At 44.9% G+C, this 18,144-nt stretch overlaps 1 protein-coding gene across 1 annotated transcript; it reads left to right on the forward strand.

Annotated features, from left to right (window-relative positions):
• The first annotated feature begins 104 nt into the window (after window positions 1-104).
• On the forward strand, window positions 105-14,198 carry LOC129859121 (YTH domain-containing family protein 3-like). Its single transcript, XM_055928505.1, has 5 exons — window positions 105-606; window positions 1,133-1,157; window positions 1,571-1,650; window positions 2,318-4,015; window positions 11,918-14,198. Exons 1-5 carry the CDS (start codon window positions 583-585, stop codon window positions 11,939-11,941), a joined length of 1,851 nt encoding a protein of 616 aa, XP_055784480.1. The 5' UTR covers window positions 105-582; the 3' UTR covers window positions 11,942-14,198.
• Window positions 14,199-18,144: the final 3,946 nt, after the last annotated feature.

An 18,144-nucleotide genomic window follows, 5' to 3' on the forward strand; every position in this document is an offset into this window, starting at 1 on the left:
GTATGTTGTATTGTAGAGTAAAGGGTCAATCTTCTGAGACATGTCATGTGAAATGTGACTGTCAGTCTGTAGTAACATGGCTCAGAGCGTCACAGGCGGAAGGTCATGGAGCAATAGAACGGAAGCGAGATAGATGCCGCGTTCATATGCTAGTCGGAACTAGGAAACTCGGAAATGTCCGACTTGCTATTTCGTTGAACGCGGCACGTGTATAACTACAACCAGATACAAGTCGGACATTTCCACGTTTCTAGTTCCGACTAGCATGTGAACGCGGCATAATAGCCAATCCGCCATTGTGGAATAGAGTAAGGGATATTTCAATCTGGCATTAGGCAGTTTCAGAGTAAGTGATACATTGTAGCCGAACGTCAACTAGATCAGAAACATTTAATACCACAGACAGATACAAAGTCGCGATCCTCGGCGCTCGAGAAAAGATTGTAGGGACGACTGGAAAAAAACACCGCCTCTACATACAGAGATTGGATAACCCGAGACGAGCTGAGAAAAATACCGGAGTGCAGAAGCAGGAGAAACCGTGGACAGTCGCAAACAGAAATCCGTTTCGGCTCCTGGAGGATGTCTGCAACCACAGTCGATCAGGTGCTTATTGTTGACAACCCACTGTCGTGAAATGTTTGTCGTTGTAATTTGAGCATTGTCAACCGTTTAGTCACCTACTATCATTCAGTGTGGTAGCCATGTCATATAACATAGGCAAAAGTATTTGATATATGATAGCTATTAGCTGCTATGTAGGCCGAACCTCGAAGTAGCCTACCGGCTGCGCAGCGGCGGCAACAAGCTCCAGTTTGAGCCGATTGCTGTATTCTGTACTATGCGGCACGTTTACTGGATGTCAGTGTGCGTTTGACATCCGGTCAATAATCCCAAGGAAGCCGTAGGCCTATAAACTAGTCTAGGGCTGGATGTGCGTAAAATGTTTGTGATGTACAGCCACTGGTATAGAATCATTGATTGTAATTCAGTAGCCTAGGCCTAGCTCACCTTGCATGAATGCTACCATCACTCTTCTCCCTATCAAACATTTACCTAATATGCTAAATCTGATACATCTCTTTTCCCTTTTTTTTTTTTTTTTTTTTGCACTTGCCCATTCTGATGTCAGAGACCCAAAGGACAAGGAAATAAAGGTATTCCTGTCACCGTATTCTTTTACTATTGCATGGTTGTTGTGGAGTTTGATGGCAGTCAAAATGTTGTCTGACTAGGGAAATACTTTATGTGAAAACTGTGATAACGAAAGAGTGTAATTAAATCACTGCTTTGATCACTCTTCCACCACATTTTGGTGACCTGGTGTCATCAGTCAAAAGTAGGTAAACTAACTAAATATACCCATACACCACTGTGCCTGTCATATTACTGTGTGTTGCCACCTATGTTGTTATACCCCAACTACTTAAAGGCAATATAAGGGGGTTTATCAGCTGTTCATTATTAGTTTATAGATCTGTTAAAACACAATGGTTTATTTTAGCCGAGAGACCTTTTTGGTTATATCACATCTAAAGAATAACCTAAGAAAAACATTTTCCCTCTCCAGTACAAAACGGATCAATGCATCAGAAGGATGGAGTAAACGATGAAGACTTTGAACCTTACCTAAGCAGCCAGACAAATCAGGTGAGTGAGTGTACCCATTGTGTTCAAGCCTTTCAGCCATGCAACTTGACATTCCACAGCATAGAGGCGATATGTGTTATTTGTGCCTTTTGAACCTGCATGAACCCTCAGAATAGTGTCTTATAGTGATATATGAGGGTGTATAGAGTGTTAACCTAAAGTCATTGTATAGTAGCCTACGTGAAGGAGGAGCTATTGACAGATGACTGACTCCTTTTTAAATGGAAAAGTATTAAAAATGACCTTTTGATAGTGGAATTATTGTAGTTGTTTTTTTAAACTAAAAAGAAAACTGGATGGTGTTCATCATCTTGTGCCTGGGTGGACAAGCTGACTTCGTCTTAAAGAATTCTAGGGAAATGTAGCCAAGAACAAACCCACTATCACCCACGCCAATTTACTTATAAAATAAATTATTGTGAACTCTGACAATTATTACAACAACAACTGACAGATTATTATAAAACTGTTGCTGTCTTCACTTGTTGCTATGGGAAACATTTGATAGAGCTGGTATCTATAATTTCCACTGAAAGCCAAACTTGCTCCTTTAAAAGAACGCTGATTTATATCTTAGTTACGGTTTTGAAGAGAGATGGGCAAGATTTGTCTTAGCTTCTATCATTAAGGTCATCCATTAACTGACCCCTGTTCTCCCCTTCTGCAGAATAACAGCTACCCACCAATGTCCGACCCCTACATACCCAGCTACTATGCTCCCTCCATAGGCTTCCCTTACTCCCTGGGAGAGGCGCCCTGGTCCACCGCGGGGGATCCCCCCATGCCCTACCTGACCACCTATGGACAGATGAGCAACGGCGAGCACCACTTTATCCCCGACGGAGTGTTCAGCCAGCCGGGCGCCCTGGGCAACACCCCTCCCTTCCTCAGCCAGCATGGCTTCAACTTCTTCCCTGGAAACGCAGACTATTCCACCTGGGGCACTAGTGTCTCTCAGGGCCAGTCCACACAGAGCAATGCCTATAGTAATAGTTATGGTTACACCCCTAGTTCCCTGGGGAGGGCTATAGCTGACGGACAGGCGGGCTTCAGCAGTGACGCCCAGCTCAGTAAGGTCCCGGTGCTGAGCAGCATCGAGCAGGGCATGACTGGGTTAAAACTGGGAACGGACATGGGCGCCGCCGTCACCAAGACTGTCGGCTCTCCTCTCGGGGGCATGAGTAGCATGGCGGCCAATAGCATGCCACCGTTGGTTAGTTCCTCAGCCCCCAAACCCACGTCCTGGGCGGCCATCGCCAGGAAGCCGGCCAAGCCCCAGCCCAAGGTCAAGCCCAAAGCCAACATGGGGATGGGGGGCCCTGCCATTCCCCCGCCGCCCATCAAGCACAACATGAACATTGGCACCTGGGACGATAAGGGCTCCCTCAACAAGCCCCCCTTAGCTCAGACCATGATGCCCCCTCAGACCATGGTGCAGCAGACCCTGATGGGCCAGCCCCTGCTGCAGAGCCCTCTGCCCCACCAACATCAGCCCCAACATCAGCCCCAGCACCAACACCAGCAGCACCACCAACCCTTTCAGCTGCAGTCGCTCCAGTCCCCCCAACACCCCCAGCAGATCCCCCCAGGCCCCCCTCACCCCCACCAACACCCCCACCAGAACTTTTCCTCCCAGCCCGGCCCCCCTCAACCCATGCATCAACACCAACACTCCCAGCTCCCACCCCAGAACCGCTGGGTGGCTCCTCGGAACAGGGGCACCTTCAACCAGGGAGGGGCGGAAGGCTTTGGGATGGGTGTTGGTGGGGTTCCCCTCAGTGCCTCTCCCTGCTCCGGGGAGGTGCACCCCGTGTTAGAGAAACTGCGGTCCCTCAACAACTACAACCCCAAAGACTTTGACTGGAACCTGAAGAACGGCCGTGTGTTCATCATCAAGAGCTACTCTGAGGACGACATCCACCGCTCCATCAAGTACTCTATCTGGTGCAGCACCGAGCACGGCAACAAGCGCCTGGACGGGGCCTACCGCTCGCTGGGGGCCAAGGGGCCCCTCTACCTGCTGTTCAGCGTCAACGGCAGTGGTCATTTCTGCGGCGTGGCAGAGATGCGCTCGCCCGTGGATTACAACTCCTACGCAGGCGTCTGGTCTCAGGACAAGTGGAAGGGCAAGTTTGAGGTGAAGTGGGCGTTTGTGAAGGACGTGCCCAACAACCAGCTGAGGCACATCAGGCTGGAGAACAATGACAACAAGCCCGTCACCAACTCCAGGGACACTCAGGAGGTGCCTCTGGAGAAGGCAAAGCAAGTGCTTAAAATTATCGCAACTTTCAAGCATACCACCTCAATCTTTGATGACTTTGCACATTATGAGAACCGCCAGGAGGAGGAAGAGGCCCTGCGGAGGGTGAGAGAACCGTGCTGCTGACACACACACACGCACATACACACTCACACACACACCCCTATTATATCAGCTGACAGCAGCAGTGTGTGTATATGAGTTTGACTGACTAGTGACCATCTATCACACAGTGTAGTCCTGGTCAGTGTCTATCATCTGAGGTCTTAGTTCATAGGCCTCTATTCTACTCCCATGTTCCATTTCTACCAGTGTTATTACTCCCATGTTCCATTTCTACCAGTGTTATTACTCCCATGTTCCATTTCTACCAGTGTCATTACTCCATGGTGGTGGGTTCTACCAGTGTCATTACTCCATGGTGGTGGGTTCTACCAGTGTCATTACTCCATGGTGGTGGGTTCTACCAGTGTCATTACTCCATGGTGGTGGGTTCTACCAGTGTCATTACTCCATGGTGGTGGGTTCTACCAGTGTCATTACTCCATGGTGGTGGGTTCTTCCAGTGTCATTACTCCATGGTGGTGGGTTCTACCAGTGTCATTACTCCATGGTGGTGGGTTCTACCAGTGTCATTACTCCATGGTGGTGGGTTCTACCAGTGTCATTACTCCATGGTGGTGGGTTCTTCCAGTGTCATTACTCCATGGTGGTGGGTTCTACCAGTGTCATTACTCCATGGTGGTGGGTTCTACCAGTGTCATTACTCCATGGTGGTGGGTTCTACCAGTGTCATTACTCCATGGTGGTGGGTTCTACCAGTGTCATTACTCCATGGTGGTGGGTTCTACCAGTGTCATTACTCCATGGTGGTGGGTTCTACCAGTGTCATTACTCCATGGTGGTGGGTTCTACCAGTGTCATTACTCCAAGGTGGTGAGGTAGGTTGATGTGTGGGATTAGCAGCACGTCCCTCAGGCCTGTCATCAGACCATCATCACTACCATCTTTGCCCACCAGTGGGTCTGCTTGGGTCCAACCAGGAAACCCGGTCTGATGAGGCAGCCATCTTGTGTGGCTGGGTGCTTCTGTGAGAGTGATCTGGAGAGTGGGACACATAGGGGTTTCCTGGAATAGGCTGCATTCCTCACATACCTCCCCTCAGACAAAGGCAGAAGTGGCTCTGATCTACCTTTGAACACCAGGCCTCTGGCAGACACAGTCTCCTCTTGCTTCATTAGCTGTTCTCTCCATCAGCCCAGCCCCACCCTGAGTGCCTAATGTGTTTCACTGGGAATTTATGGGTTATGGTTTTATATTTCAGGGTTATTCCGCAACGATTTGGAAAAAATAACATTATTCTCTGGTTCTTCCTTGCGCTGGCAGACACACTTTGAGCAATAAAATACGTACAACATTTTGAAGGTGGAAAACTAAAGCAACAAACAAAACTTTAATTTTCTCTCTTTCTCCGTCCCCTCTCTCTCTCTCATTTTCTCGCTCGCTCTGTCCTTTTCTGTCTCTCCCTCTCTTTCCCTCTCTCTATCATAAATATTTGAAGTCCATGTTTTCAGGAGAACTGTGTTTTGACGGTTGCTGAGGTAGCCTAGTGTGGGGCAGGTGCTGTTGTAGCCCTGACCCCTCTACATGACAACACAGGGCCTGACAGAACCCTCGCTGGCTCACCCTCCTCAACCTGACAAGGTTAATTGACCCACATTGTTAGGCCTATCTCCTCTCACTCTGAGGGCTGTCAAGTGGAGTGGTCTGTAGCATGTCATCTCAGAGGGTTGAAGCTAACAATGCTAAGTTAACTGTGGAGACTGAGACAGTATACAGGATGAACAGTATAGACCTAGATCAGTAGATTGTAATTTTTGCACAGGTGTGTTTGTCAGTGTTGTCTGTGGGATGTGTGTGTCAATATGGCAGTCCCCCAAGTTAACCCTTCAGTCCCCCAAGTTAACCCTTCAGTCCCCCAAGTTAACCCTTCAGTCCCCCAAGTTAACCCTTCAGTCCCCCAAGTTAACCCTTCAGTGCATGAGTTCAGTAGGTGGGTGGGTGGATGTGGGTGGGTGGGTGGGTGGATGTGGGTGGGTGGGTGGGTGGATGTGAGTGGGTGGGTGGGTGGATGTGAGTGAGTGGGTGGCTTGGTGGGTGGGTGGATGTGAGTGGGTGGGTGGATGTGAGTCGGTGGGAGGGTGGATGTGAGTCGGTGGATGTGGGTGAGTTGATGTTAGGGATGGGCGTTCTAGAGATTTTAAGACTGTTGGAGTACTCGCATGACATTTTTCCGATTTACATGACTGGAAGAAAAAAATCTGTAATTAGAACAAAAAATGTGTACATTTATCTATATCCCAACAGACCGCAACAATGCCTAATTAATCATAACCATTACAGATAACAAATCCTAAATGTTAAATTGCCCCATATATATATATTCAGCCAATTAAAAAAAAGCAAGTGCCATTTAAAATTCCTTTTATTGATACCTTAATATCTTATTTATATGATATTGTGGAACACAATCTTCATAAAGGTAGTAACCTCAGCAGTGGCTCTTGCTTGTAGAAGCCTAGGGCTGTGCAATGACAGCCTTGTTTGCTGAGTCGTCAATGCTTAATGATTCTGATAAAATATACGCTCTTTGTCTTTATCAAACTAATGTTTTTGCCTATTTTCAGAGTGGAACCTGTCTATATTTAGGGTGGGTTATAGCTGAGGCTAACCAATTCTAAATGGCACTAGCAGTTCACAAAGTATCTGAAGTGGAAAGCAGATGGGACGCAATTCATCCAAAACTGCAGCTCGTTGTTGGAACACATATTTCTACTTTAATCAACCAGTTCGTTTAGAATTTGCGATGGAACTGTCATCATTTGACAAAGAATGTAGCTTGTGTATCCCATCGGTTGGATACGTTTTTCTTGGTATTTTATTTCTGTATGCCTAATGGGAGTGAGCGGTCGGAATGCAATTGAGTGAATGAGACACTGAGGGGAAATGGAATTTAGGGAGAACAGCTGTGTGCACTGTGTTATTTATGTAATGTTTTGTTGTGCCCCGCAAATGTACAAATGGAACACGAGAGTAAAAGCGAGAGTAAAAGCTAATAAATGTTGTCTCCATGACAACATTTCACTTGCCCGGCAGCCACAAAGCACATTCCACCAAATAATTGTACAGCACAAAAAAAAGTCATCTCTGTATAAAGATCGAGCTTTGACATCTGTTCAAGTACTTGTACTCATGTCCATCCCTAGTTGATGTGAGTGGGTGGATGTGAGTGAGTGGCCTTAGGTGGACACAGACACACTGTGGAGGCCTTTGTTTCCCCAGCCACCCAGACCAGGTCAGCCTCCAGCCCCAGACAGAGTGGCCTCTCTATTTTGATGGACTGACACTAGAGGCCCAGTTCTCACTGGGGCCTTCCCCTGCTGTGCCTACTGACACTGACCACTGCGTGCGTGTGAGCGAGGGAGAGAAATGCACTGCAGCTAGGCCCGTATTTGTGTATGTCAGTAAATTAATGGTTGTGGGAGTAAACTGACTGGCCTGCATTTATGGCATCATGGAGTCAATAAAGCACAAACATCCAGCACAAGCAGAGATATGATCAGCAGGGGTGTATTTAGGGAAGGAGAGGGGAGTGTGTGTGTGTGTTGGGGGTGGTATGGGAAAGGTTTGGGTCAAATAAAATGTTGGTCGTGTACACATTTTGCAGATTGTTATCGCAGGTGCAGCGAAATTATGTTTTCTAGCTCCAACAGTGCAGTAATACCAAACAATACAAAACAAATCCCCCCCAAAAATGGAATTATGAAATATCAGAACGAGCAATGTCAGATGTGTATGGGGTGTTTAGACAGTATATGAATAGAAAAGCTGTGTACAGCAGTAGTTATATAGGATGAACCTTGACTAGAATACGGTATACTGTATATACAGGAAGCTCAATTTGCTGAGTTCAAAGACCTTTTTTTTCAGGGTTACAAACAAATCTGTTTTATTTTCGACATACAGACGTTTCATTTTGTTTATTCAGCCTGTTCTTTGGAATGTTCTAAATAGATGAACAATTCCACATTGAATACTGCATGATGATGAATTATGGCCACAACATCTGTTTGCTGAGTAGTCAATGCGTGAGCACCAAGCCTCATGCAACGGAAAAATGTCGGATAACGCAATTTCAAAGATTTGGCTGTTTTTAATATTTTCTATGCTTTAATAAAGGCTTTTAAAAATGGTTTAATTAGAACAGACTGGTATTACTTATCATGTATTTAGTGTTGATTACACTGTTCCAAACAGGCAGAAAACAAACATTGTAATCTAACTGCACCGGTTTGTCACACACAATATGCATGCAGCTCTCGCTCTTTATATCCTCCCTTTTCTTCATCTCCAGTCATTTCCACAACTAAGTCAAATGTCTTCCACAGATCTGACTTCCCCTTTCCCTCCTGAGCAACCAATAAACATTTGCCCCGTTTCAAGTTTCTTTTTCATGTCCCCTTTTACATCTGTGTTACTATGTTGGGAGTTTGTTATAACTAATTTATTGAGGTGATTATGATAGGCTATAGGTCAGGCCTTATTGGTCAGATGCATGCAATGCTTACATGTTTCACTTAAAGAGAGCATGGTTTGAGCGAATAGGGAATGTTTTTCCTGAGGAAATTAGGGATTTCGGTAACAGAGCTTTTCAGTCAGAAACAAGTAAGAAACTAAATGGCTGAAATGATTTTCAGATTCAGCACAGACAGCACAATAAACGCTGTGCTGTGGTTCCTTTTCGCAGCATTGGGGAGGAGTGCAAGACAACGTACGCCTATCACACAGACACTCACTGTAAAAAAAAATTACTGAGTGACCATCGGGCTCTTGAGTCATTTGTGTGTCTTAATTATTTGATCAAACAGTGTGCTAAAAGCATCAGACAAGCACAGTGCATATGTACAGTCGTGGCCAAAAGTTTTGAGAATGACACAAATATACATTTTCACAAAGTCTGCTGCCTCAGTTTGTATGATGGCAATTTGCATATTCTCCAGAATGTTATGAAGAGTGATCAGATGAATTGCAATTAATTGCAAAGTCCCTCTTTGCCATGCAAATGAACTGAATCCCCAAAAACATTTCCACTGCATTTCAGCCCTGCCACAAAAGGACCAGCTGACATGTCAGTGATTCTCTCGTTAACACAGGTGTGAGTGTTGACGAGGACAAGGCTGGAGATCACTCTGTCATGCTGATTGAGTTTGAATAACAGACTGGAAGCTTCAAACTGAGGGTGCTGTTTGGAATCATTGTTCTTCCTCTGTCAACCATGGTTGTCTGCAAGGAAACACGTGCTGTCATCATTACTTTGCACAAAAAGGGCTTCACGGGCAAGGATATTGCTGCAACTAAGATTGCACCTAAATCAACCATTTATCGAATCATCAAGAACTTCAAGGAGAGCGGTTCAACTGTTGTGAAGAAGGCTTCAGGGCGCCCAAGAAAGTCCAGCAAGCGCCAGGACTGTCTCCTAAAGTTGATTCAGCTGCGGGATCGGGGCACCATCAGTACAGAGCTTGCTCACGAATGGCAGCAGGCAGGTGTGAGTGCATCTGCAAGCACAGTGAGGCAAAGACTTTTGGAGGATGGCCTGGTGTCAAGAAGGGCAGCAAAAAAGCCACTTCTCTCCAGGAAAAACATCAGGGACAGACTGATATTCTGTAAAAGGTACAGGGATTGGACTGCTGAGGACTGGGGTAAAGTCATTTTCTCTGATAAATCCCCTTTTCGATTGTTTGGGGCATCCAGAAAAAAGCTTGTCCGGAGAAGACAAAGTGAGGGCTACCATAAGTCCTGTGTCATGCCAACAGTAAAGCATCTTGAGACTATTCATGTGTGGGGTTGCTTCTCAGTCAAGGGAGTGGGCTCACTCACAATTTTGCCCAAGAACACAGCCATGAATAAAGAATGGTACCAACACATCCTCCGAGAACAACTTCTCCCAACCATCCAGGAACAGTTTGGTGACGAACAATGCCTTTTCCAGCATGATGGAGCACCTTGCCATAAGGCAAAAGTGATAACTAAGTGGCTCGGGGAACAAAACATTAATATTTTGGGTCCATGGCCAGGAAACTCCCCAGAACTTAATTCCATTGAGAACTTGTGGTCAATCCTCAAGAGGTGGGTGGACAAACAAAAACCCACAAATTCTGACAAACTCCAAGCATTGATTATGCAAGAATGGGCTGCCATCAGTCAGGATGTGGTCCAGAAGTTAATTGACAGCATGCAAGGGCTGATTACAGAGGTCTTGAAAAAGAAGGGTCAACACTGCAAATATTGACTCTTTGCATCAACTTCATGTAATTGTCAATAAAAGCTTTTGACACTTATGAAATGCTTGTAATTATACTTCAGTATTCCATAGTAACATCTGACAAAAATAGCAAAAGACACTGAAGCAGCAAACTTTGTGGAAATTAATATTTGTGTCATTCTCAAAACTTTTGGCCACGACTGTAGTTGATTTTATTCAAACACATGTTTATATATGAAAATATAAATTTAAACATCAAATCAAATCAAATGTATTTATATAGCCCTTCTTACATCAGCTGATATCTCAAAGTGCTGTACAGAAACCCAGCCTAAAACCCCAAACAGCAAGCAATGCAGGTGTAGAAGCACCTTTCGACCGATTGATTGGTCGAAAGAACAGGAGACTCTCGGTCGACCAAGAATTATTTTAGTCAGGGACAGCCCTAAAGCATTTCACCCTTTCCACTGTGGCTTCGTCGACATTGTCTGCTGAAGGCCACGATCAGCTCCTTTTGTTTTCTTGACATTGACGGAGAGGTTATTTTTCTGCCACCACTCTGCTAGGGCTCTCCCTCCTTGTAGGCTGTCTTGTCATTGTTGGTAATCGGGCCTATCACTGTTGTATTGTCAGCAAACTTGATGATTTAGTTGGAGACGTGCGTGGCCACGCAGTCATGAGTGAACAGGAAATACAGGAGGGGGCTGAGCACGCACCCTTGTGGGGCCCCTGTGTTGAGGATCAGCGTAGTGGAAGTGTTGTTTCCTACCTTCTCCACCCGGGGGCTGCCCGTCAGGAAGTCCAGGATCCAGTTGCAGAGGGAAGTGTTTAGTCCCAGGGCCCTTAGCTTAGTGATGAGCTTGGAGGGCACACTATGGTGTTGAATACTGAGCTGTAGTCAATAAACAGCATTCTTACATAGGTATTCCTCTTGTCCAGATGGAATAGGGCAGTGTGCAGTGCAATGGCCATTGTGTCATCTGTGGATTTGTTGCGGTGATATGCAAACTGAAGTTGGTCTAGGGTGGCGAGTAAGGTGGAAGTGATATGATCCTTAACTAGCCTCTCAAAGCACTTCATGATGACAGAAGTGAGTGCTACGATAGTCATTTAGTTCAGTTACCTTTGCTTTCCTGGGTACAGGAACAATGATGGACATCTTGAAGCAAGTGGGGACAACAGACTGGTATAGGGAGAGCTTGAATATGTCTGTATACACTCCAGCCAGCTGGTCTGCCCATGCTCTAAGCCCTAGTCATCATCAGCTGGTGACAATCAGTCACCTGTCATCAACAGTTAAGGGAACACTCAGCCATTATGAGGATTACAGTTACAGAAACTAGCCTTTGAAAGAAAGGAGCGTTTGAATCGTCACTCAGAGTTCCACAAGCAAGAACTCATCTTGGCAGAAATCTTCAGTTGACACCACTGTGTGACATACACAAATGTTGAAGTGAAGTGCATGTATGGTCCTTGGGGATTTGTCCCTTAGATGTTTAACTTGCAATGTCTTGCATCACTGAGCTTTTATCACATAAACGGAGGACAAGCGATTCAGTAAAAAAAACATACCCATTTCCCTGAGGATGTTTTCTAACAGTATTCCATGTGTTTTTCCCCCTCCCACTTATGCATCTCTAATTTGTTCCCCCCCCCCCCCCCCTCTCTCTCTCTTTCCTCAGGAGCGGAATAGAAATCAACAGTAACCATACAGAGAACTCCCTGCTAGAAAGCAAACACTAATGACATAGGACCTTAAATAATTAGCCTAACCACACGGAAACTAAGGGTTTTGCCATCTTTTCTGCTGAAGACAACAACAACAACAAGACGACGACGACGTGGTATCTCGTGACTTGAACACGACGACGGACTCGCCTGTATCAGTTCTCTGGTGATGTACCCCAGTGTTCCTGTCTGGGGAAAAAAGGAAAGAACATTACTCACTTTAAACTCTCTTCTAAAACAGCCTCTACCAATACCCTGAACTCTAATAACTCTCTTAAAGCACTTTCAGTCCTTCTAAAACATCCTCTACCAATACCCTTAACTCTCCAATAACTCTCTTATATCTCTTTCTCTCTGGACTTCTGTTTGTTATAACTAACTGACTAACCAGTGTAGTTGCTTTTTCTGAGGCTTTCACCAGAGTTATTTGTTGTTTTTTGTTAAGTTTTTAATACCTCCCAAATTTTGGGGAAGAAAAATATAGTTCCCCTCCCCCCATGAACTTCATCGCCTTCAGACGAGATTAAAAAGGGTATAACGCGTAACAAAATCATTTACTTGAATCTGCACTCGGCTTGTGATTGATTGACAGGTGAGAGAAATGACAGGACACGCCCAAAATAATGCCAATCATTAGACGAACCCGGCCCTTACTCCCGCCCCTTTATTTCTGCATCTGTTTCTGTGTACCAAAAGATGAGATGGATGATGTAGTGAGCTGGGTGAATGCCAGTTAATGCACATGTTTGTTTAATTTCTCATGATTATTATGTAACTCTGAAGTGCATTTGTCTGAGGAGAAATCTGCTCTGCGGTAACAGTCGCCTTGGTAGCTGTCGCCTTGGTAGCTGTCGGTAACTTGTCTTTTATTCTGTTGTTAATGTACTGTACCGTACCTCAGGCTAAAGCTGGGGCCTGTTCAGGAGGCTTCAACGTTACACAACATTCAGATAGCAAATGTGTTGTGTAGAGTAGATAGGATTCTCTGTTATGTTGGGAATCAGGGAATCTTGTCAGCTCTATACATTCTGTTTCCATCTGCAACGTTGTGTAGTGTTTCACCTTACTGAGAGGCCCCAGGCTCTCTGTCTCTGAAGAACTCTCTAACGCTTTTGGGATGACCCTCCTCCCCTGGCGTTCCTGGCTCCAGGTAGAAGTTACCATTAACCACAGGTCTGGGATCAGATACTTTACCCCACACCCAAACCTAAACCATTGGGGGGATGAAAGATATATCTGATCATAGATCATTGGTTAGGAGTGACTTCAGCCTGCTGCCCATTGCTGCTTGGTGTAACAGAGGGGTTTCCTAAAAGCTGAACATCACCAAGGAAGTGAGCATTTTCTCCTCAAGGTGTCTCGCTAGCGAAAATAAACATTACCCATGTTTAGCGAAACAAACGCTTCTGAGTTGTTACTTCCCGGGAATTGAACATAACATAACATTGTGCTTGGAGCTCTGCTAAATGGGTACACACTGGAAGTTAGACCTGAGACACAGTTGAGACTCACCTTCTCTTGTTCAAAACTGACCCCAAATCAAGTGAAATGCATGAAGGGTTACAGCACTAGTACCCACTGTGTCATCCATTTGTTGTTTCTGCACATGATCCTGTAATATAACAGATTTTAGTGCTATCTGGTATCCTTGGGACGACCCTAGCCTAAATCCCTAACCGTAACCCTTACCTAACCTTAACACTTACCTAACCTCAACCCTTACCTAACCTTAACCCTTACCTAACCTTAACCCTTACCTAACCTTAACCCTTACCGTAGCCATTTTACATTTCAACTTCAATGGGGCAACGTCAGAGTTGCACGTCCCAAGGATCCACTTAAGACTTTTCCCAGCTTTTAACTTTCACCAATATAAAATGCCCACAATTGACACGTCATAAGCTGTGTCCCAATAGCATGGCTTCTTCCACTCTCCTTCATCATGACTGATACTGCAGGCGACAGGACTTGACGTCATTATTCGCTGTTCCTGAATATGACTAATTATATTTCAAAAGCAAGTCCTTGCGGATCAGTATAGTCCTGAAGGTCAGGAGACAAGGGAAGGGAAGTGCAGTATTTTAGTCTATGACTATGCAAGATAACAGCCCTCCTATTCTACTTAAAGCCATGCTCTGCTCTGTGTGTCTGTCTGATGACATCTGTAAGTAATAGACTGTAATTTCACACCAAGGCATTTCCTGTTTCTGCACTATAAAGGCTCTTTTCCATTGATCCCCATGTTTTCTGTTGTGTTGGACATTGGGAGGGAGAATGCAACTTTTGATAGTTGAATTAACATTCAGCCGTTAACCATTTCTTCCTTTCTACCCTGTGGTTTAACCTATAGGCCTACTGTACCAATGTCTCCTTTAGTTGCTACTCTATTGCAGGGGTAGGCAACTAGATTCAGCATGGGCCGAATGGTCAGGGGGACAGAAAATAGTTATAATGATTTGAAAATAACAATCATTTCATACCTTGATTACATTGAGCCACGATTACGTCATTTTTATTTATTTATTTGTGGGAATTACTTGGGAACAGATTTCCTAAATGAAACAATTTTTTTGCTGAATTCCTGGTGATTTTACCATTTACTAAAAACTTTGGGGGCCCAAAAAAATCAATTGCGGTCCGGCCGCCTGTTGCCAGCCCCTACTCTATTGCATTCTCTAATACAAAGTGCCAAAATAAATAACCTTACAATTATTTACAGAAGTAAGGAAGTATAATTTATTTCAAACTGCATCACACTAACTCGATGGACTATACCCGGGGTACTCAACTCTTACCCGGCCTTTTCTGTTCTACCTGATCATTAATTGTACACACCTGGTGTCCCTGGTCTAAATTAGTCCCAGATTAAAAGGGAACAATGCAACTGGCTTTGATGCCCAGAGTTCTGGCTTCGAGGTCCAGAGTTGAGTTTGAAGTGACTATACAGTCCATGAGGTACATGCGTATTGTGTTTCAGCATATGTCCACTAGATAGTGCCATTGTATCATTTGCAACTTGGACCCATGGACTTGTGTGTGTCATAGTCCTATTTGAAGTAATGCTGTGTGTTTCATGTCCTGTGATTTGTCTCCCTTGTATAAAAGGCACAATAGCACCTCGTTACCCAACAGCTCCTCCAAACCCTCCACATGCAATTATACACAGCTCACAGACACTTGTTGTGCAAACTGCACCTTCGTCTGAGCAGTTAATGTCGGCTTGCCAAGGATGTCCTTTACACAGAGAGAGAGAGCGAGAGAGCGAGAGAGGGGGAAAGAGAGAGAACCCTCTTTGTGTGTGACAAAGAGTTGTAATTATATCGGAAGAGGCTCTGGATTGGGACTCTCCTCTCTGTCCTCCTCTGCCTGTTCATTTGTACATCCATCAGGCTTTCTGCAGACAGCCTCTGAAAGGACCCGCACACTCTCTCCCTTCATTCCTCTGTGAGGGAAACCAAAGCAGGCCACTAATAATTGTAGAATAGAATAGCAGAACGCTTAACACAATTACCGGGTGCTAGCTGCACGTGGCAGTGTTGTTGAGATGCACAAAGGGCCAAATATGCTAATGGAGGTTTCGTTCAGAGGTTGAATTAGCTTGCGGCAGATCTAACAATAGAGAGCACGACTTCTGACCTCTACTCTATTAGCTCAGCTAATACCTGATGATGACGTTGTGGAGGCTTTTGTATTGTGATGTGGATTACCTTATTGTATTTGTGGAGCTTATGCAGCTATTATACAGTATTTGTGTATATTTTACTCACATTGGTTGTGTTCATTAGTCTGTTGTGTTGCCAATGAACTCGTTGTCAAAACGGCTCCAAAGGGATGCCATTAACAAGCCCGAAAATGTCATTTTCAGAGCAGAAATCCTATAGCGTGGGGATTAGATGAGATGAGAGGAAAGGAGACATGTCTCCTGGATTCCTCCGATTCCTTTGAAGCTTCAGCTGCATTGAAGACTTGTCAAGACATGGCTGGGGGCAAGGTTAGGTCACGTCTCTGCTCTGCACCGCTGACATTTCTCTCCTCTCTGTTTTGAAGGTTTCCACACTCTCGGCCCCGGCACGTCTGGTCTCCTACAAGCCCAACCTTGACATGAGGCGTATTGATGACCATGCTCAGTGACATTTAGTGATCTTAGGGTGACAACCTGACATTATTTCAAAGAATGTTTTTGTTTGTCAGTTCAGAGCTGTTGGAATCAGGGGGTCAAAGGGTGCTTAAGGGTGTTGGGAAACCCAATACCAAGGAAGAGCTCGGTTTGTTGTTTTGAAACTCTCAAAAGTGTTCTATTCAAAAAGTTTGGTTACTGGCTACCTTTTGAATTTGGATCATGCAATGTGGTTAGCATCAGTTGCTGGGTATGCTGCTATCTGTCCATGGATCCTGCCAACCAAAAGTGTGAAGGGATGCTTGGCATAGCAGGTAGCCTAGCTGCTATCAAGCTAGCAATGTTTCCTGAAAGCTTGAACACAGCCCGTGATGCGGTTAGCCCTTGTGGCTGGGACTGCGGATTGTCCCGGGCTTGTGGCTGTCTAAATCCCTGCTGTTTGTCGCTGTGTCTATCTGCCCTGCAACCTGCCATCTGGAACAGCGTGGAGTACCAGTGTTAGCCTACGTTGCTACCATGATATCCAAAGCCGGTGGGGAGTAACAGAGAGGACAGTGTTTCTCTATCACAGGTGAAGGATCTTTTAAACAAACAAAAGGGTTCTACAAGCATTTGTTACAAAAACAGGAAAATAGCTTCAAGAGCTTTGTCCAAATACTGATGGACTAACTAACAAAAGAATGGACCAGAGGGGCAAGAATCTTAAAGGAAAACTCCACTTTCATTAGTCCATTGTTGACATAGTCCCAAAATGTTTTACTTGTCGGCAGTCAAGTTTTCAAGATATGTAACATTCAAAATACATCCCTGATTTCTGTATTTTGAAAGTTACATATCTTGAAAACTTGGTTGCTGACAAGCAAAACCTATTGGGACTATTTCAATAATGATCTAATTAAAGAAAATACTTAGATAGTTTTGGGGTGTAATTTTCATTAAAGAACAGTTTGCTGTTCTTCCAAGGAGAGGTGGATGTCCTAAAAGAGGCTTGCAACAATAAGTCCACGTGAGATGTCATCAGCACTGTCTGTGAATCATTATTAACAAAGACTGGGAAACCTGACTATGTAGAGGGACAATCCAGGAGCAATAACATTGTTGTGGATGGCATACCAGAGTCTTCACATGATAACTGGGCTGAGGTTGTGGAGAAAGTAAGAGAAATGATTACTGAAACGCTGCAGATGGAGAGTGCCCACACGTCTGGAAAACCTGTAACCAGCCCAGGTAACAGACCCAAGCCGATGGTCAGTGGTCAAGTTCCAAAGGTCTAAGGATAAGATGGCTGTTCTAGAAAGAGCCAAGAACTTAAGAGGAACCAACATATCCGAGGACTATTCGTAAGCTGTGCGCCAGAGGCAGAAATAACTTATCTTAGCCATGAAAGCTGCTAGAGAGCATGGGATATTGCTTACATCCTCTACGACAGGCTCATTGTCCACCCTCCCTCCCAAAAGACTGGGAGGAGAGAGAGAGCCAAGCTTCCTGGTCAGTAGCTTCAGCCCCACATCACTCTCTCACTCACACACACACACACACACACACACACACACACACACACACACACACACACACACACACACACACACACACACACACACACACACACACACACACACACACACACACACACACACACACACACACACACACACACACACCAACTGAAACTCACTAGTGCCTGATAGACTGACTCTATTAGCCAAACAATGTTCTTATCATGCCATGGGTTTTTCTTTCCTTCATATTATGTCTACCTCTGATAAGCTTCCGAGGAAAGGGCTAAAAATAGCCCATAGTAAAAAAATTGCATTTGATATAACGTTTATGAAATCAATAGCTTGATCAAATCACATAACAATATATTGGCCATCTCTGAGACTCACTTAGATCATTTCTTTGATGATATAGCAGTAGCAGTACAGGGATATAACATTTAAAAGAGACAGGAATGCCTATGGGGGAGGTGTTGCTGTATATGTTCAGAGCCTTATTCCTGTAAAGCTTAGATTCCAAGAACACAGGATGAGATGTTACTATCCTTTGTGCAAGCACTTCCAAGAG

Source organism: Salvelinus fontinalis, chromosome 7 (genome assembly GCF_029448725.1).
Source record: "Salvelinus fontinalis isolate EN_2023a chromosome 7, ASM2944872v1, whole genome shotgun sequence".
In the NCBI taxonomy this organism is placed as follows: domain Eukaryota; kingdom Metazoa; phylum Chordata; class Actinopteri; order Salmoniformes; family Salmonidae; genus Salvelinus; species Salvelinus fontinalis.